This window comes from Rana temporaria, chromosome 1, assembly GCF_905171775.1.
Source record: "Rana temporaria chromosome 1, aRanTem1.1, whole genome shotgun sequence".
In the NCBI taxonomy this organism is placed as follows: Eukaryota; Metazoa; Chordata; class Amphibia; order Anura; family Ranidae; genus Rana; species Rana temporaria.
Genome location: NC_053489.1, coordinates 44,012,128 through 44,034,413, shown reverse-complemented (window position 1 = coordinate 44,034,413; position 22,286 = coordinate 44,012,128). Strand labels below are relative to the sequence as shown.

The 22,286-nt window shown below is 45.9% G+C and overlaps 1 protein-coding gene across 1 annotated transcript in view; it reads left to right on the top strand.

Annotated features, from left to right (window-relative positions):
• Positions 1–22,286, top strand: part of MBD2 (methyl-CpG binding domain protein 2) — a 112,160-nt gene that overhangs the window by 67,249 nt on the left and 22,625 nt on the right. Inside the window, exons 3-5 of the mRNA XM_040337131.1 lie at positions 4,552–4,689; positions 10,906–10,996; positions 19,115–19,292. Of these exons, the coding sequence (XP_040193065.1) occupies positions 4,552–4,689; positions 10,906–10,996; positions 19,115–19,292 (407 nt within the window). The remainder of the gene's footprint in view (positions 1–4,551; positions 4,690–10,905; positions 10,997–19,114; positions 19,293–22,286) is intronic.

The window sequence follows — 22,286 nt, the reverse complement described above, 5'->3', positions numbered from 1 at the left end:
CATAACCAATGGGAGTGTTACGTTCCCAGCACATGGCAGAAATGTAACAGTTTTTTTTTTAAACTGTTAAATGGATGGGTTTACTTCCGCTTTAAGAGGCTCTCTATCTTTTAAGAGTAAATCAGAAGCTGCAATTGGTCCACATCTATCCCTTTCACAGAGAAGGGGAGACAACTAAAGCCAATGGGGGTCGCTCGAAACCTACTCCAAACTGAAAAGGACGTCTGCCGTATTTGTGTTTTTATAGAAACCCGTCTGCTACCTGGCCAGGACAGCCTACAAATATTTCTGGATCTGAGGTCTGATTATTTTTACTCCTGAGGCCCCTTTCACGTGGCCGTTCCAATCAGATCCACCTGTTTGGTTTTTTTCAGGCAAACCCGATTGGATGGCCCATTTACCCTTATGGACAGGCAGGTGTAAGCAGACTTGTGTCCGTTTTACATACACCCGCCTGCCTCCATTTGATCCCCTGCTGATCAAGACAGAATCCGTCCCGTGTGAAAGGGACCTAATGACCCGTACACACGATCCAAAAATCATACGACAGATTGTCCAACGTTTTTCACTTCATAGTTACATAGTTACATAGTTAGTCAGGTTGAAAAAAGACACAAGTCCATCCAGTTCAACCACAAAATAAAAAAAACACAGTAAAATCCTATACACCCAACTCCATACCCACAGTTGATCCAGAGGAAGGCAAAAAACCCTAGCGGAGCATGATCCAATTTGCTACAGCAGGGGAAAAAATTCCTTCCTGATCCCCCGAGAGGCAATCGGATTTACCCTGGATCAACTATACCTACAAATCTTAGTACTCAGTTATATTCTGTACATTTAGGAAAGAATCCAGACCTTTCTTAAAGCAATCTACTGAGCTGGCCAGAACCACCTCTGGAGGGAGTCTGTTCCACATTTTCACAGCTCTTATTGTGAAAAAACCTTTCCGTATTTGGAGGTGAAATCTCTTTTCCTCTAGACGTAAAGAGTGCCCCCTTGTCCTCAGTGATGACCGTAAAGTGAATAACTCAACACCAAGTTCACTATATGGACCTCTTATATATTTGTACATGTTGATCATATCCCCCCTTATTCTTCTCTTCTCAAGAGTGAATAAATTCAGTTCCTCTAATCTTTCCTCATAGCTGAGCTCCTCCATGCCTCTTATCAGTTTGGTTGCTCTTCTCTGCACTTTCTCCAGTTCTCCGATGTCCTTTTTGAGAACTGGTGCCCAAAACTGAACTGCATATTCCAGATGAGGTCTTACTAATGATTTGTACAGGGGCAAAATTATATCTCTCTCTCTGGAGTCCATACCTCTCTTAAAGCGGAGGTTCACCCTTAAAATGAACTTTTCAGCATCCTTAAACTCCATCCCATTTAAGCATCATAGCGTTGTCAATATTTGTTTTCAAAGGTCCCTTACCTGTACTTTGCTGTGCTTCCGGGTTTCCATCCCAGCGGGGAGTGGGCGTGTCTCTATTTTCCCCGACGGCGCTGTGCATTGTGGGCGCTTTTTGCCTGGTGTTCTTGCAGTGACGTGTGGGCCAATCACAGCACATCAACTGAACTAGCTGCGCGTGTAGTCTCGCGCTAGCTGTGCTGTCACGTGACGGACTAGTGTAACATCACAGCGGGGCGTGTCCTGTTCAGGACGCCGCCGGCCGTTGTGATGGCAACTGTGCAGTGTTGACGGCGCGACTCGCCGTCAACACTGCGCATGCGCGGGATTACGCAGTGAATGCTGGGACATCAGCATTCGCTGCATCCCGGAAGAAATTCAGGAGGGCTTCAAGGTGCCCTCAATGAAGATGGCAATGTCCATGACAACATTTTATAAAATATCCTTTGCTGGCAAAGCGCGATCGTGGCGGCTGCAAGATCGGCACTAGTAAGTGAAGAAATGTGTATTTGAACAGCAGCAGAGTAGTCAGGAAAAAAAAAATGTTTCCCTGCAGAACCTCCGCTTTAATACAAGAAAGGACTTTGCTCGCTTTGGAAACCGCAGCTTGGCATTGCATGCCATTATTGAGCTTATGATCAACTAAAACCCCCAGATCCTTCTCCACTTCATAGTCGCAAGTAGAAATTTTATAGGTTACTAAAGTCACAAATTCTCGTACGGCAGAAAAAAAAATTGTGAGTGGTATCGTGTATTGTAATGTGTTTTGTATTGTATTTTCGGACGACAACTATACTGACAAATGGAAATTGTACGATCTGGTACCGTATGAGGAAAATTTTCGCGCTTGTCCGATAAAATATCAGATGAATTGTCGTGATCGGCTCTCGAAAGCTCTGTACTAACGAACTGATTAATGTACGATCGCGTCGAAATCTGTATTTTTCATCCGATTTTTTGGAATGTGTGTACAGGCCATCTGCTGATCTGAGATCAAGAACACCTAAGTTGGCTGATCAGAACTCCCCCCAGCACTGCCACTGACCCCACCCCCCACCAAGGAGTAAGAGAAGGAATAAAAATAAAGAATACATGGAAGAGAGAGGAAAACATGGGGAGGAACAAAGAAAAAGGGAGAGAAAGAATAAGAGAAAACAAGAAAAATGGCTTGGAATGGAGAGAGGGTTTCGGGAAAATCAATTAGCATAGAAAGAGATAAAAGAGAAAGAAAGGAGAACAAAGAGAGAGAGCGGTACATCCTAGAATGTACCATAAGGGATTTTAATACTGCACGAGTAGAAGGGACTCAGGCAGTGAGAAATGTCGGTGGGTTAGGGTTACTTGTCTTGCCTTGGGTGCTGACAACTCACCCTACGAGAAGAATTTTACTGTTTGGGGTCCCCACAACTTGGGAAATTTTTATCAAGGGGTCACGACACTTGAAAGGTTGAGAACCACTGGCCTAGACGGAGGAGGATGGATTTATTTATGTATTTTAATCAAGTCAGAGGTAGGTGGGTGTAAATGGTCACAAGTCTGTTTACAGCCGCTGGCCCACAGGGGTGAATAGAGAATCTGATCAAGTGCGTCTGAAAAACGAAGGCAGCGTACACACGATCGGATTTTCCATCGGAAAAACCTTGGATGTTTTTTCCGACGGAATTCCGCTCAAGCTTGATTTGCATACACACAGTCACACAAGTTCTCGACCGGCAAGAACTCTGTGACTTACAAACACTACGACGAGCCCAGAAAATTAAGTTTAATGCGTCAAATTGTTTCCGAACATGCGTCAAATTGCTACAGACAATCGGATTTTCCGTCGGAATATTTGAGAACCAGCTCTTAATCTTTTGTTGGCGGAAATTCCGACAGCAAAAGTCCGATGGAGCATACACCCGGTCGGAATTTCCGTTCAAAATCTCACATCGGACGTTTGCTGTTGGCATTTCCGATCGTGTGTATGGGGCATAACAGGCGGATCAGATTGGACCCTTTATGTGAAAGTGGCCATAGAAATTGTTTTATTTGAGAGAAATTTTCTATCCTGTTCCTTCACATCTTATCACTGCAGTTGGGGGGGGGGGGGGGGGAAGCAATGTCAGATTGAACCCGCTAATGATCAGAAAATGAAACGTTCTAAAAGCGGAAGTAAACCCATCGATTTTACAGTTTTAAAAGAAAAAAAACAGGAATGATTTCTAACTGTCACATTTGCTTGAGCTTTCAACCAAACTGTCAAACCATCAAACGGCCATAACTGATCACATGGGCAGCACCATGGCAGTTGAAGATCAAACAGAGGCCAAGATGGCAACTTCCTTGATCGAAACAGATAGGAGGGTTTAGTTCTAATGAAAATCTGCTAGTCACTAGTAGTGTATACTTAGCTTTGCATTGGCCTTCTGCTTTCACTGCTTTAAATTCAGATGTCACCAAGTTCCACTGATGGATTCTGTAGAAAGTGGAAGAAGAAAATGGTAAAACAAAGCTGAGCTGACCTGGTGATCTGGTGGAGGTGGTGGGGCCTAGTAAATCGTCCAAGATTTGTTCTGCCAGTAGGCCTGTTGGTACCACCCTGCATGGCAAAGTTGACTTTTGCGAAGGACCTTCTCAGCCCAACTGGCTGTTTGAATTCAATAGCCAGCATTGCAGATTTACTGTCTGCGCTGTTTTGACTGGATGGGGGGTTCTGGTGATTTTTCTCGTTTACGCCCCCCCATCCTCCTTTTTTTTTTTTTTTTCTTTTTTTTTTTTTTGTGTGTGGTCTGTTTCCCTTTTGGAAGATTTCTCTTCCTTTCCCAGAGACACAATGGGAAGTGAAAGGAAATCTCTCCAAAGTGAGGGGTAATCCCCTCTCAGGAGGTTGTCACCAGATCGCCTTTCCTCTCCATTCTTGTTTTGGTGACAGGGGGGTACATTGTTGGCTTTCCCATCACTTACAGGACAAATGTAGAGGTCAGCAGAAATATAGAAAACCATAAAAACCTGAGTGAGGTTCTAACCCCTTTGTCACTGTAACAAATGCTAAAAGAAAAGAGTTTTGCTGAATAGATTTCCTGATTAGACAGAGCTTGCCACTTTCATACTGTCTGCAATCATAATTGGCAATAGTCATTGATTACTGTACTTCCTTATCTTCATAGAATAAACCAGACTTGAATACAACCCTGCCTATCCGTCAGACGGCTTCAATCTTCAAGCAACCCGTTACCAAGATCACCCATCACCCCAACAATAAAGTCAAGTCTGATCCCCAGCGGGTAATCGAGCAACCTCGCCAGGTAAGCAGAATTGGCCGATCACTGATGGGTGTCACAGGGACATTTTAAGCAGAATATTTGTAATGTTAAGGCTTCATTTCCATGGACGTTTTTACAGCCACTTTTTTTTAGCTTTTTTTACAGCTTAAAAACGTCCGCGGTAGCGGTTTTTAGCGGTTTTGAGCGTTTTTTTAATGTCTGGCGTTTTTACAGCTCTAAGGCTGGAGCTTCAGAACGCACTGGTCCTGTTTTTTTTTTTTTTTTTTTTTGCAGCTTAAAAACGGCTCAGCCATCTACAGCTCAAAAACGTCATGGTGGGCATGAGGCCATAAACTAACATGGAGAGCTGTTTTTAAGCTGCAAAAAAAGCCCAGAAAAGTGGCTGTAAAAACGTCCATGGAAATGAAGCTTAAAAGGGAAGCTCAACTTTCATGGGGAAAAAACTAAGATATCAAGGGTCTCCATGCTGCCGCCCACAAGCCAGATGTGGCCTTTTGGTTGCCCTTATCCAGCCACCATTTTTTCCCCACTGGCACCAACGACGAGGCACCATTCCTCCTCCTGCTGACCATGCTACTGTATAATTATTTTTTACTCACACTGACCACCAAGCCTGAGCAATTGTTTACTTCCACTGGCTACTGTCTGGCCACTCAAAAATCTAAAGGACAATAAACTGGCCCTTTGTTTATAAAGTTTGGGGACCCCTGGTGTATACAATTGCTACACAGGCCCTTGTGTAATTGAATGTTATTAAAAATTTAATTTCCTGCCGAAGCACCCACTGCGCCCCCCCCCCCCCCACATGTTGAAGGCATGTGGCCTGCTCCGGTTCAGCGGAGGGGGGGGCACACGCTCATCCCGCCCCCTGACCTGCAGGGCTGCATGCTCGGATAAGGGTCTGGTATGAATTTTGGGGGGGACCCCAAGCCTTTTTTTGGGGGCGTGGGGGTTTCCCTTAAATGGGTGTTCCAGCCTTTTTTTAAGTTTATTAAAAGTCAGCAGCTACAAAAAGTGTAGCTGCTGGCTTTTAATAAAGAGACACTTACCTGCTCCACGGTTCCAGCGACGCACTGGCCAGGGCTCCGCTCCTCACCCCCCTCATTCATTCCTAGTGTGGGCACCCGGCAGTGACAGCTTTCGGCTTCACTGCCGGGCACCCACTGCGCATGCGCGAGCGTGGCGCCATCCGATTGGCCAGGCGCTTGCATACAGGGAGGGGCTGCAATAAGGCAATTAAGCTAATCGCCTTACCAGCCCCTCGGCGGAAGGAGGAAGTGGGACAGGAAGTCCCACTCCTCCTGACCCCCCACTACCCCCCCTGTAAAAAAAATTACATGCCAAATGTGGCATGTAAGGGGGGAAGGAGTGGGTTAAGTGGAAGTTCCATTTTTAGGTGGAACTCCGCTTTAACATCCATCCCAGACCTAAGGGTCTAGTATGGTCTTGGAGGGGGAATTCTTTGCTGTGTTCCCCTTCAAGATCATCAGAGCACAAGTCGCATTCCAAGGTCGGATCCGTTAAAGCAGTTGTAAACCCTCGTGTTTTTTTTCACCTTAATGCATTAAGGTGAAAAACACCTTGCACTGTCCGGCCCCCCAGCCCCCCCCGTTTTACTTACTTAAGCCCTGAATTTCCGTGGGCGCCATCCCACGACACTCTCTCCATGGCTTCTCGGCTCTTCATTGGCTAGATTGATAGCAGCGCAGCCATTGGCTCCCGCTGCTGTCAATCAAATCCAATGACGGGGGCCGCGCCGCGTCCTTCACTCTGCGTCTATGGACGCCGATTGTATGGCACAGGAGCGTGCCCGCAAGGTAACCCCCTCGGGAGAGAGTTTCCCAGAGGTGGTTAAATAATGCGGGGAGGAGCCGCCGTGGGACCCCAAAAGAAAACGTTGGGGTCCACTCTGTGGAAAAACGAGCTGCACAGTGGAGGCAAGTATGATATGTTTGTTTAAAAAAAAAAAAAATGAACCTTTTAACCGGTTAAGCCCCGGACCAATATGCTGCTAAATGCCCAAAGGCGTTTTTACAATTCAGCACTGCGTCGCTTTAACAGACAATTGCGCGGTCGTGCAACGTGGCTCCCAAACAAAATTGGCGTCCTTTTTTGCCCACAAATAGAGCTCTCTTTTGGTGGTATTTGATCACCTCTGCGGTTTTTATTTTTTGCGCTATAAACAAAAATAGAGCAACAATTTTGAAAAAAATTCAATATTTTTTGCTGTAATAAATATCCCCCAAAAACATATATACACATTTTTTTTTTCCTCAGTTTAGGCCGATACGTATTCTTCTACCTATTTTTGGTAAAAAAAAATCGCAATAAGCGATTGATTGGTTTGCGCAAAATTTATAGCGTTTACAAAATAGGGGATAGTTTTATTTTTTTTTTTTTACTACTAATGGCGGCGATCAGTGATTTTTTTCGTGACTGCGACATTATGGCGGACACTTCGGACAATTTTGACACATTTTTGGGACCATTGTCATTTTCACAGCAAAAAATGCATTTAAATTGCATTGTTTATTGTGAAAATGACAGTTGCAGTTTGGGAGTTAAGCACAGGGGGCGCTGAAGGAGTTCAGCTTCACCTAGTGTGTGTTTACAACTGTAGGGGGGTGTGGCTGTAGGTCTGATGTCATCGATTGTGTCTCCCTATAAAAGGAATCACTCGATCGATACGCCGCCACAGTGAAGCACGGGGAAGGCGTGTTTACATACGGCTCTCCCCGTTCTTCAGCTCCAGGGAGCGATCGCGACGGGGGCGGCTATTAACGAATTGCCGCGCCGTCGTCCCGGATCGCTCCCCGCGGGAATCCGACCGCCGCATGTAGCGGGGGGGGGGGGGTCCCGATCGGATCCCCAACACGCGGAAAGGCAAGGACGTACCTGTACGCCCATTTTCCTGTACGTGCCATTCTGTGGACGTACATATACATGCGGCGGGCGTCAAGTGGTTAATATCACTTTAAGATGATGATCTGACTTCAATGGGCTGAAATAGGATCAAAGTCAAACCAAAGTAGTACAGGGAGCGACTTGCATCGGACCAGTTAAGACGGCTCCCATAGTGAAACATTGATTTATACATGTCATGCGACTTGTGCGCCCAAGGTCGGAGCGTTTGTCATAGCAGTGTGAATCCTGCCTCAAAGAGTGCTCCTAATCTCAGCTTGTTACCTGTATAGAAGACACCTGGGAGCCAGAAATCTTGGTGATTGATAGGGGATCAAATATTTATTTCACTCATTAAAATGCAAATTAATTTATAACTTTTTTGAAATGCGTTTTTTCATGATATTTTTGGTATTCTGTCTCTTTCGCTATTAAAATAAACCGACCATTAAAATTATAGACTGATTTATTTCTTTGTCAGTGGGCAAAGGTACAAAATCAGCAGGGGATCGGATACCTTTTTCCCTCACTAAGTGTATCCCAGGATGTGAACTGAAGGAGAGAATATCTAGCCGTGTATGGCGCCTGAAGACTTGCAGGATTGTTCCAGGACAGGGAAGCACCGTAGCCAGCGTATTTTTATTTTATTTTCCTCCCCTAAACAACCAAAATAAAAGGTTTGCCCGTCTTGTGTGTGAAGAGTTAACCAGCGAGGAATGTGTGCGTCATAGAAGTGCCGGGATTCCTGGGCTCTTCCTTCGCTCTCATGACGAGGTGCTATAGGAAGGGCCTAAGGTCAGCGCCACGCAGTGCGGCAGGACAGGCCCAGACTGGTAGTCCCGCCCCAGCTGCAGATCAACTGATAAGCTGGAAATGGGAAGTTCACCGCCAGCTCAGTGTTACTGGCACTGTGCAGGAAGGAAGAGCGACTTCACTTTGATCGCACTGTCTGCCCACAACATACGCAGAGGTCTGCGGGTTTTTTAAATTTAAAGTTAACCACTTGGACTCCTTCGTGACCAGGCCATTTTTTGCGATAGGCACTGCATTACTTTAACTGACAATTGCGTGGTCCATAAATAAAAAATTTTGGGCCAGATTCTCGTACAGCGGCGTATCTATAGGCGGGCGTAACGTATCCGATTTACGTTACGCCTCCGCAACTTAGGCGGGCAAGTGCAGTATTCTCAAAGCACTTGCTCCGTAAGTTGCAGCGGCGTAGCGTAAATCGGCCGGCGTAAGCCCGTCTAATTAAAATGTGGAACAGGGGGGCGTGTTTTATGTAAAATAACCATGAACCGACGTGATTGACGTTTTTCACGAACGTTTTTCACGCATACGCCGTCCGTGGACATATCCCAGTGTGCATTGCTCCAAATACGCCGCAAGGACGTATTGGTTTTGGACGTCCTTTTTTTCCCCCACAAATGGAGATTTATTTTGGTATTGGATCACCTCTGCAGTTTAAATTTTTTGCGCTATAAACGAAAAAGAGCAACAATTTGGAAAAAAACATAAAAATATATATATATATATATATATATATATATATATATATATATATATATATATATATATATATATATATATATATATATTAAAATTGTATACTTTTTGCTGTATTAAATATCCCCAAAAAAAGTAAAAGAAATGTCTTCATCGGTTTAGGCCGCTATGTATTCTTCTACATATTTTTGGTAATAAATTGCAATAAGCGTATATAGATTTGATTGGTTATGATTGGATTGGATACGTTATCGCATCTTCAAAATAGGGGGTAGTTTTATGGCATTTATATATATTTTTTTTTTACTAGTAATGGCGGCAATCTGTGATTTTTTTAATTATTTTTTGTCACTGGTAGGGAAGGGGTTAACACTAGGGGGCGATGAATGTGTTAAATGTGTTCCCTCATGTGTTTCTAAAGCCTTGTACACACGATCGGGTTTTCCGATGGGAATTGTGTGATGACAGGCTGTTGTCGAGAAAATCCGACCATTTTTACACTCCATCGGGCAATTGTCAGATTTTCCACAGACAAATGTGAGATATCGTGCTTTCCCACAATTCCCGTCGGAAAATCTGATCGTGTGTACGAGGCTTAATTGTGGGGGGATGGGACCGACTAGTGGAGGAGGCAGATCGCTGTTCCTGATTAGTAGGACAACAGATCTGTCTCTCCTCGCCTGTCAGAATGGGGATGTGTGTGTTTACACACGCACACATCCCCGTTCTGGCTCACGTGCCCGCGATCGCGGGTGGCTGGCGGACATTGCGGCCGCCAGCCACGTGCATGCTTTGCCCTTAGAGGTGCAGATGTACACCTATGGCGATTTGGGGGAACGAGCTGACCTGCCACAGTATGATGTCAGCTGTTGGCCTAGTGGTTAAGGTCCAATCACACCAGATACTGGCATGCGTTGTAATAACTTCATATTTCAATAGGAGCCGTGCACATCGTTTGCACCACAATAAAATAATGGAACCTGGCTGTGTTTTTTTATTTCCTGAGTGATGCAATGTGAGCCCACCCCAATGCCCATACACTCAAGCGTCAAAACCGTCACAGATAAAGCTTAGTGAAGATAAAATTGAAGCGCATTTTTAAACGTAACGCAGCATACAAGTACATGTCAGTACACGCACATTTATGTGTGCTGAACGTACGCATTGCATTGTAAATGGATCCTTCTACCTGCAGTAAACTTTAAAGGAGAACTACACCCAAAGCTCACCCAAAGCTCGTTCGGCTGTAATTCTTCTGTGGGCCCCAGGAGTATAGTTCGTTCTGCACTCCTGTGACCTGTTTTCAACAGACAGCGGGCTGATGTCTGCTGACGTCATAGGGCCGGTCCAGGCTCAGGCGAAGATCGTGACAATGGAGTTGGGATCCGCCCACATGCCTGGAACGGCCTGTCAGCGAGCTGCTAAGGGCCTGAGCCGGCCGCTCCCGCCCCCTCCACAGCCCAGCGCTTCAGTGAGCACGGCAGCGGGTCAGAGCAGACAGCTGTGAGAACAGAGCGATCAGTGGGGTTTGATCGTTCGGTTCTCGGTGTTAAAGGTGCCAGGGGGACAGATGGCTGCATCCACCTAGGTAAGTATGATTCTTACGGGGGGGCGGGGAACACAAAACTTTTTTTTTTTTTTTGTCCTGCTTTCATTTAACATTTAGATTTTTTGGGGGATTTATTATATTATTATATATATATATATATATATATATATATATATATATATATATATATATATATATATATAAATTTTAGTTATTTAATTTGGATAAGTGTTGTTTTTTTTTGCACTGCGTTTTCAGGCTGTGTTTTATTGTTATTTCAGCTCTTCTGGGAAAAGCGGCTAGAAGGACTTAATGCGTCGGATGTCACGGAACAAATCATATATCCCATGGAACTTCCTAAAGGCCTGCAAGGTAGGAGTCCTGGAACAGCAGACTGTCTAAGTGGTCTATACAAGGATTTTTTTATTTTTTTTGTGCAAAATGACACATTGACATTTATCTGCATCAATTTACTATTAACATTTGTCCACTTACCATGTAAAGTCCTTGAAATGTGACAGTAAAAAAACAAGGTCCAGCAAGAGAGATCTCCTGAATGCATCACCCCCTGCCCAGCGGTCGCTTGAGTTAAAGCAGCCTCAGCCCAGCTCTGTCCAGGCCGCGCTCCAACGCGTTTCACCTCACCCATGGGGCTTGGTTATGAGGACAGAGCAAAACGCGTTGGGGCGGAGCTGGGCTGAGGCTGCTTTTACTCAAGTGACTGAGCGTGTTGGCGTGTGGCATTGGGGACATCTCTTTTGCTGGACTTAGTGCATTGAGCCGATATGGGCTCTCCTCAGTGTAAGCCACCAGATGGGGATGAAGGAGCCTGGAGCTGCACTCCTTGTTTTCTGAAGCCGGTTTAAAGAAAAAACTCATTTTATAGTGTAAAAAAACTATCACCTAATCCATGCTGCTGATTATTGCTTCGCCCACAAAGTCTCAGTTAAAGAATAACTTTATTAAAAAAACAAAAAATAAAAAGCCAGTTAGGCCTCATTCAAATGGGTGTACTTAACCACTTCAGCGCCGGAAGATTTTACTCCCTTCATGACCAGGGCATTTTTTGCTATTGAGGGCTATGCTACTTCATCTGGTAATTGTGCAACACTGTACCCAAACCACATTTGTTTATATATATATATATATATATATATATATATATATATATATATATATATATATATATATAAATATAATGTGATTTTTTTTTTATTTATCAAAAAGACAAAGGTGATCAAATACCATAAATAGAAAGCTCTATTTGTATGGGAAAAAAATATTATATATATATATATATATATATATATATATATATATATATATATATATATATATATATATATATATATATATATATATATATATATATATATATATATATATATATATAATTTTTATTATTATTATAATAATTTATATATAATATTTTTTTCCCATACAGACAGAGCTTTCTATTTATGGTATTTGATCACCTGTCTTTTTGATAAATGTATTTATATATATATATAATATGTGTATATGTATGTATGTATGTATATATATAATAAAATACCACAGATTTGTAAACAATTATTTACTTTTTTTTTTTTTTTACTTTCTGCTTTAAAACATATCCATTAAAAATCAGCAGACATGGATCAAGAACACCCACGATTTTTATATTCATTTTTGGAGCACCTTGTATTATTAAGGTCCTTAAACTGGTTAAAAAGAAAAACATCTGCATGGAAGGAGAGAAGTCTTTTATGGTAGAGATGTGTTTAATGATGTTCCCGACTGTTACTGCAACTCGCTGCAAATGTGGAGTCAGATGTGTTCTCTCTGTAGTCTTAATTATGTGTCTATAAAGGGAGATCATTACTCCGGTACCCCTGGGATCTTCACACTGTTGTGTCTGTTCTGTGATTTTTGCTTTGCTGTGGATTTTCTTTTTATCGCCTTAATAACACGCAGGTTACCGCAATGTGTGATGCTGCTCTAAAGCTAAACTCCAAATATTTTTTTTATTATATGGTTCCATTTTATTTTTTTATAATTGCAAGCAGCATGGATCCATATATATATTAGGGCTGTTACTGGTTTAAAATTTTTGTGTTTGATTAATCATTTTTTTTTTTTTTTTAGTCAATTAATCAACTAATTTCGATTTAATTATAACGCACATACAGATACAACTACTTTTAGCTGATCTCCTTGCATTGCAACTCTGCATTAGTCAGTGGTAAATGTGGTATACACTATATACAATCACCCGACACTAGTTGGTTTCCACAATCCATGACTTAACTTCACAGTTCACTCAAATTAAATATACACATTTGCCCCCATGCTGTAATATACACATTTGCCCCCATGCTGCAAGAATATACACATTTGCCCCCATGCTGTAATATACACATTTGCCCCCATGCTGCAAGAATATACACATTTGCCCCCATGCTGCAAGAATCTACACATTTGCCCCCATGCTGCAAGAATCTACACATTTGCCCCCATGCTGCAAGAATCTACACATTTGCCCCCATGCTGCAAGAATATACACATTTGCCCCCATGCTGCAAGAATCTACACATTTGCCCCCATGCTGCAAGAATCTACACATTTGCCCCCATGCTGCAAGAATCTACACATTTGCCCCCATGCTGCAAGAATATACACATTTGTAGTCAGAGTCTTCACCGAGGAATACGACACCCTAACTACCCAGGCCTGAGGTGTGCCATTGGCCTCGCTGGACAGTACGCCTATAAGTGGGCAAAAAGACCCGGAAGTAGGTGTGAAGAAAAGTGGAAGGGCATGAACCATCTGTCTGGTAGAGTAAGCACGGCCGGACAGTCTCAAAGAACGACTCCGATAAGCATCCGTTACTACAGCAGAAACCAGCGTACTAAGAACCGATGACCAGAAGGAACCCCCATCCGTTGGCACTTGCACAACTGCCCAGAAACCAAACGACTGTCCCGTGACTGATAGACTAAGCCTCCCTCCCGAAAGCACAGACCTGGGAACAAATGCTGATGGCGAGAGGACACGTGGGGGAATGGAACAAGGGCTGACCTGAGGAGCCCTGTGAAATGCAACACCATCCCACAGGACGCAAGACCAGTAGCCCTGTCAAACACCCACAACCCCTGGCCTAACTATCCATACCTGGTAAGGGGACGTGAGAGGGATAGATGCCAAAAATGAACAAACTGATAGGAGGGAAGGGGTATAAGAGCCGGCTACCCGAAAGATGAGTTGCTGATGCTAACGGATGAGGCCAACACACAGTAGCGATATGCAACGATACACAGACAGAACCGGACATGGCATGACACAACCTACCCAAGTGACTGACCCCCCCCCCCCCCCCCCCCCCCCCCTAGGAACAGGCTGGGAATTGGACAAAGCAGCCTGGACTGACAGACCTGCCACGACGATCCGGCAACCTATGAACAAGAGACCAGCCCCAAAGATGACGGCCCAGACACTACCATGAGCAGAGAAGAAGTGACGACTCCATGAACGAGAACCCTGATAAAATACCCTTGCAGGAAAGGCCAGAACACGCTCCATGCTGGTATGTGAAGTAGCTGGGATAGAATTGGACACAAACTGAAACATACCGCCTACCCTGCTGTGGCCGGAAAAGGAAACCCCTTGTTGACTTAACGCTCTGCTGAGTCGAGTACGGACCAACCCCTGAGTGACGGAGTACTACCATGCTCTGAACCCCCACGTGGAGCAGGCAGGACGAACCAGAATGTGTCGCCCCCAAAACGTGCGGCACGCCCAACCCTAGGAAAACAGGAAGAAAAGACAACAGACAACAAAACATGAGACACCCCCCCCCCCCCCTTTCTGTACCTGCCTGGGCCAAAGACGTGAGCAGAAATGACCAGACCTCAGCGCGTGAATGAACCTGACGACAGATCCCACCCAAGTGTATGTGATAAGTGTAAGCAGTAAGTGAGCCCGAGTAACCTGCCGCGCAGAGACAGGTAATTAAAAAATGAAACACTCAGGGCCGATGTACCCAAAGACCGTGGTGGGTAGATGTAGGCGTAAGAATGAACGTGCACGTATGACGTATGGTATACAGGCGAGAAGATTGTGGTCAACAATCATTAAAAACGAAAACCTCAGCCCGTATGGATCTGTAGACGTGACAGATCCCGAGATGCGCACCCTGGCTGACTATACCCAGAACGCAAGAACCTAAAGGAAAGGTATGACGAGACATACGAACAAAAGAAGCTACAAGGCTAAACGTGTGCGCCGTGACTGCATAGCACCAACAGCCATGACCGAACCACGCTGGAGTAGAACATACTACGACAGAAAACACAACCCCCTCTATGCCTACCCAAGCATGAAGACATGCAGTTGCCTGGAGGGACCCCAGCATGTGAATGAACCTGACGACCCCCCGGTGAATAACTAGTGAGCGCAAGTGACCTGCTGCGCAACCGAACACTGAGGACCCGTGTACCCACAGACCGTGGTGGGTAGTCCTGCAGGTGAAATGAAACGTAATGCATGGTAAGACCTGACGTGACAGGCGAGAAGAATGAGGTCAACAATCATCTGGAAAATGATAACCTCAGCACGAAAGGATCTGTAGACGTGACAGATCCGGAGATGCGAGCCCTAGCCCACTGGACCAGGAGCAAAACCTATGAAATATGACGAGACATGGAAATGGATGAAGAACCAGCTACCGGTATGAGCTGAACCTGCGTGACACCGCTGTACTGACAGAAACGCGCCATGACAGAAACGCGCACAGACACTGACAGAACACCCTGCTGAGAGCACCGCTATGACAGAAAACATACTGCTGACAGTACCGCTATGACAGAACACACTGCTGACAGAACCGCTATGACAGAAAACATACTGCCGACAGAACTGCTATGACAGAACACACTGCTGACAGAACCGCTATGACAGAAAATATACTGCCGACAGAACTGCTATGACAGAACACACTGCTGACAGAACCGCTATGACAGAAAACATACTGCCGACAGAACTGCTATGACAGAACACACTGCTGACAGAACCGCTGTGACAGAAAACATACTGCTGACAGAACCGCTATGACCGAAAACATACTGCTGACAGAACCGCTATGACAGAACACACTACTGATAGAACCGCTATGACCGAAAACATACTGCTGATAGAACCGCTATGACAGAACACACTACTGATAGAACCGCTATGACAGAAAACATACTGCTGATAGAACCGCTATGACAGAACACACTACTGATAGAACCGCTATGACAGAAAACATACTGCTGACAGAACCGCTATGACAGAAAACATACTGCTGACAGAACCGCTATGACAGAAAACATACTGCTGACAGAACCAATATGACAGAAAACATACTGCTGACAGAACCGCTATGACAGAACACACTACTGATAGAACCGCTATGACCGAAAACATACTGCTGATAGAACCGCTATGACAGAACACACTACTGATAGAACCGCTATGACAGAAAACATACTGCTGATAGAACCGCTATGACAGAACACACTACTGACAGAACGGCAATGACAGAAAACATACTGCTGACAGAACCGCTATGACAGAAAACATACTGCTGACAGAACCGCTATGACAGAAAACATACTGCTGACAGAACCGCTATGACAGAAAACATACTGCTGACAGAACCGCTATGACAGAAAACATACTGCTGACAGAACCGCTATGACAGAAAACATACTGCTGACAGAACCGCTATGACAGAAAACATACTGCTGACAGAACCGCTATGACAGAAACAAGCCTGGGGCAGGAACGCTATGACAGCAAAACCCTGGGGCAGGAACGCTATGACAGCAAAACCCTGGGGCAGGAACGCTATGACAGAGGCCGAACTACCGGAGTGGAAACGCTACGACAGAAAATGCAGACTGAAACGCAGAGACAGGAACTGATAAATTACGTATTGCAAGAAAACTGCCAGCGTGACACGTGGGTAGACAGCCCCCCCCCATGCTGCCAGCGTGACCCCCTAAGTGGGTGGACAACCCCTTTCCTGCTGCTAGCGTGACCCGGGAGAAAAGGTGGACAGCCCCTCAAGCTGCCAGCGTGACCCCTTAAGATGTGGGAGGACAGCACTCTCTCAAGCTGCCAGCGTGACCCCTGGAGATGGTGGACTAGGGTGAACCTGGGAGGAGTAGATGACGCCGCCTCCCCCCCCCCCATGCTGCCAGCATGTGCCTGGGATGAGTGGGTAGATGCCCCCCTGACAGCAGAAAAAGCCATGAAAGAGTGGGTGGATGCACACCCCCGCCCCCCTGGTCTGCCAGCAACATCCCGAGGAGGAGTGGGTAGATGACCCCCCTTCCTGACAGCATCGTGAGCCAGGAGAGGAAAACCTCCAAGGACCAGAGTGCCCCCCGTGAGTTCTGGCAGAAGGGTGGATGGGATCAGACAGACCCCCCTCATGACCCAGCGAGAGTACCTGGAGAAGGGGGGGGGCTCCTGCAGCGAAATGAGCTCTGAGCAACGTGGGCGGCGGGTGGACGGCCAGTCACACCCCCCTCCCCCCGGTACGGGCACCATGGGAAATGGACGGACAGCCCCCCTCCCCCGCATAGCACCGGGAGAAGCGGGCAGGCGGTCGGCATCCTAAGCCAGTTGGAGCCCAGTGGCCAGCATGTGCAAGGCACTGCATCCTTGTGTGAACACGTGGGTGGGCAGATGGACGGACGGTCCACCCCCTCCCCCGGCGTGAGCAAAGCACCGCAACGAGGTGCACTGCTGCTCTGAGCTCCGGGAGAAAAAAGGGGGTGTATGCTGCCGCCTCCCCCCCCCCCCCGGCGCGAGCACTTGGGAGCCGCGACAGGCGGCCTCCATGCTAGAAGGAGCCCTGGCCACGTGGTTGGGAAGATGGATGGACGGACGCCCCCCCGGCGCGAGCACCGGGAGGCGTGCGGGCGCTGATGCGGCGCTGAGCTAAAGGAGGAGGATGGGGTACAAACCATCCGGCCTGCTGAGGATCCTGAGGAGAAAAAATGGGTGGGATGAAGCCCCCCGTAAAACCACCTCTCCCGTGGAGGATAAGAACCGCCACGAGACACCTGCTGCTGTCACTGCTCTGCACGAAAACCGGAAGTGACGTGCAATTCCCAGAAACCCCACCGACGCCGGAGATTAGAGGGGAGGAGGTATATATAGCCCTCTGACTCCTCCTACAAATACAGGCTAGCCTGCGGCTAGCCTTCCCACTTGCCCCCATGCTGCAAGAATATACACATTTGCCCCCATGCTGCAAGAATATACACATTTGCCCCCATGCTGCAAGAATCTACACATTTGCCCCCATGCTGCAAGAATCTACACATTTGCCCCCATACTGCAAGAATATACACATTTGCCCCCATACTGCAAGAATATACACATCTGCCCCCATACTGCAAGAATATACACATCTGCCCCCATACTGCAAGAATATACACATCTGCCCCCATACTGCAAGAAGATACACATCTGCCCCCATGTGTACATTACAGTATAGGGGCAGATGTGTATATTACAGCATCTGCCCCCATGCTTTAATATACACATTTGCCCCCATGCTGTAATATACACATCTGCCCCCATACTGCAAGAATATACACATACACCGGCTCATAAGTATAAATGAAGCAACACATCTGCCCCCATACTCCAGGAATATATACATCTGTCCCCATACTGTTACTGTAACCACACACAGGATGGTTGTCCTCGTACCTGACTATACATCAGGCAGGCAGACATGTCCGCAGAGTAGATGATACAAGCAGGCGGGCGGGTGATGATGACGTCAGCGCGCCGCTACTCGGCTGCCGCCAGGTGGACCAAGATGGCCGCGGCTCTGGAGCTAGGCCGAAGCCGCGGTCTTTCCTATGGGCGAGATCGCGGAGCTCGTCCTCGATCAAAATAATTTTAATCGATCAAATAAATTAACAATTAATCAAGCAATTAATCGTTAATATTTTTATTCGAACACCCTAGAGAATAAAATGGCGACCGTTGCAATACTTTCTGTCACGCCGTATTTGCGCAGCGGTCTTACAAATAATAAGACAACAGTAAAGTTATCCCATTTTTTTTTTTTATATTGTGAAAGATAATTAAAAATAAAGTAAATTGATACCCAACATGTCACGCGTCAAAATTGCGTCCGCTCGTGGAATGCCAACAAACTTTTACCCTTTAAAATCTCCATAGGCGACGTTTAAAAAAATCTACAGGTTGCATGTTTTGAGTTACAGAGGAGGACTAGGGCTAGAATTATTGCTCTCGCTCTAACGATCGCGGCAATACCTCACGTGTGGTTTGAACACCGTTTACATATGCGGGCGCTACTCCCTCCCTTTCCTTCTTTCCTTTTTTTTTTTTTTAAACTTGCTAAAATAAAGTTGAACTACATGCATGCAATGCTGCCCCGTGTAGCCACTGAATATATATATTTTTTTTAACCCCTTGCAGGTGTTGGTCCTGGAAATAATCAGGACACATTACTCGCAGCTATTGCCAGTGCACTGCACACCAGCTCTGCCCCGATCACCGGACAGCTGTCTGCCGCCGTGGAGAAAAACCCGTCCGTTTGGTTGAACACGTCGCAGCCGCTCTGCAAAGCATTTATGGTGACAGATGAGGACATCAGGTGAGTGTAGACTGGAGAGGAGAGTTGGGTTTGTACCAGTGGCCTTCCCTTTCCTTTCACTGGCCTATGAACTCTCACCAAACATGTTATCTTTAGTGGTTAATACTGTTTCAAGGTTCTGAAGTGAATTTCAAGGCACAAATAAAAATTCCGGAAAATAAACAGCGTGGGGTTCCCCACTTCCCCAGCCCTTTTCTGGCCTGCCGGGCTGTATGCTTGGATAAGGGTCTGGTATGGACTTTGGGCGACCCCACTCCGTTTTTTATTTTATTTTGGCGTGGGCTTGCCCTTAAAATCCAAACTGGGCCTCAAGGGCCCAGTATGGATTGGGGAGAGGGGGACCCCTTACTGTTTTTTGTCTTCTTTTTTTTTTTTTGGGGGGTAATACATTTTTATTTGTCGGCAATTCTGTTTACATTCACCTGTCAGTGGGGAAAGCCCGCTGACAGCTGAGGAGGCATTGGTTGTTAAGGATGTGGCGGCCCGCTCCTTAAAGCAGAGTTCCATTCAAAAATGGAACTTCCGCTTTAAGGGAAGGTGACCCCCTGACATTTGGCATGTCATTTTTTTGGGGGCGAGGGAGCGAAAACACTCTTTTTTAGAGCGTTCCAGCTCCCACTTCTTCCCGTGGCACTGCGGCGCCGGAAAGGAAGTTCACCTCTCCCCCTCTCCCTCTCTGCAATCATCTGGGACTTGTCACAGGTCCCAGATTGCCTGTGCGCAGTGCGTGCCCAGCGGACGTCCACAGTCACGATGCCGGCACTGCAGAGAGGAGGGGGAGACGAGCTGGGCATTGTACGCCACTGGATCTTGGGACAGGTGTGTGTCCGATTTAATAAATGTCGGCAACTACACTTTTTGTAGCTGCTGACTTTTATATTGGTGGAACTCCCCTTTAACCACTTGAGAACCGCGCTATAGACGAAAGACGTCTACAGCGCGGCTCTCAACTGCCGGTGGAAGTCCCTGGACGTCTTCCTGTTTACATTCCCCCTGCGTGCCGCCGAGGACGCTTGGCGGGGGAAAACTGTGCCCGCCGTGTCGCGTGATACCAGTTGCGTGTGCCTGGAGGCCGCGATGTCCGCCAGGTACTCGCGATCGACAGTTACAGAGACAGGGACATGGATCTCTGTGTGTAAACACAGAGCTCCACGTCCTGTCAGGGAGAGGAGACTGATGCTGTGTCCCTTGTACATAGGGACGCCGATCGGTCACCTCCCCCAGTCAGTCCCCTCCCCCCACAGTAAGAATCACTCCCAGGGAACACATTTAACCCCTTCCTCGCCCCCTAGTGTTAACCCCTTCCCTGCCAGTCACATTTAAACAGTAATTAGTGCATATTTATAGCACTGATCACTGTATAAATGTGAATGGTCCCAAAATAGTGTCAAAAGTGTCCGATATGTCTGCTGCAATATCGCAGGCCTAACAAAAAGCGCAGATCACCGCCATTACTAGTAAAAAAAAAAAAGTCATAAATCTATCCCCTATTTTGTAGGCGCTATAACTTTTGCGCAAACCAATCAATAAACGCTTATTGCAATTTTTTTTTATTTTTTTTACCAAAAATATGTAGAATACGTATCGGCCTAAACTGAGAAAAATATATATATATTTTTTTTAAATGTGGATATTCTAGTAAAAAGTAAAAAAAATATTGTGTTTTTTTTTTTTCAAAATTTTCTGTCTTTTTTTATTTATTTTTCCGTTTTTATAGCGCAAAAAATAAAAACCGCAGAGGTGATCAAATGCCACCAAAAGAAAGCTCTATTTGTGGGGAAAAAAAGATAAAAATATCATTTGGGTACAGTGCTGTATGACCGCGCAATTGTCATTCAAATTGCGTCAGCGCTGAAAATTGGTCTGGGCAGGAAGGGGGTTCAAGTGCCCAGTAAGGAAGCGGTTAACAGCCAGCTATTTTACACAGAATTTGCATCGGTCTTTCATTTTTCAACCAGTCCAAATTCGAATCGTTCTGAAAATTTGGAATTCGTTAGAAAGTGAATAACCGAAACAAAGTGAATCAAAACTAAACGAATCAACTAAACATAATTGGTAACGAATCTATCCGACGTGAAAAAACACATTTTCAGATGGCTGGATCTTATTTCTTCCTGGCAAACTGCTGACCCTCCTCTTCTTTGCAAGATGGAAGAATTATTCCCGTTTTACCTACAGTCAGGAGTTCAAACACTTCCACCTTCCCAGCCTCCAAACCATCAAAAGCCTATTTACTCATAAGACTAGAATTAGGGGATTAAGGTTTCTCCGAAAATCTTCAGTTTAATAGCATGGCCATTATTACTCATCCTAGGTCAGTGATGGCGAACGCGTGGCACGCGTGCCGCTCCTGGCACGGCAAGCTGTTTCGCTGGGCACGCCAGGAGAAATGGAGAAACAGACTTAAAGACTGAAATCGGAATCGGACCACGCCGCAAAAACTACATCTCCCACAGGTCCCTTCGTTTGCGGCGATGTGTCCGAGTGCGCGTGGAGTAGAAACAGCCAGGGGTGACGTGTGCGTGCGCGCACACACAAATCCAATCCTAGACCCCGATTTGTCCACACTGCACCCCCCATCAAACTACAGCTCCCACAAATCTCTGGGGCCAGCGTGCGTGGGTGTGTCTGAGAAAACACTGCTTCCTGATAGCTGGGATCGATCAGGGGTGATGTGCGGGCGGGAATGAGCTGCCAGATCGGACGGGAAACACTGGAGACAGGTGAGAGAGTTATATGGACAAAAAATAAAAAGCTGGGAACCACACTGTTTAAATACAAATACTAATGAGAGCTTGCATCCACTCACTATCCAAAAGGAATTGGGACTCAGTGGCCAAAAAGCTGCATACAAGGGAAAAGGACTGTGCCAGGGAGAAGGAATGGTCAAGGTGCCACAAAATAGCACACAGGGATATAGCAATCAAAAAAATAGAAAACAAAAATGATGGGAAATTAAATGACAAAAATGTATTAATTAAAACAAGTCAAATA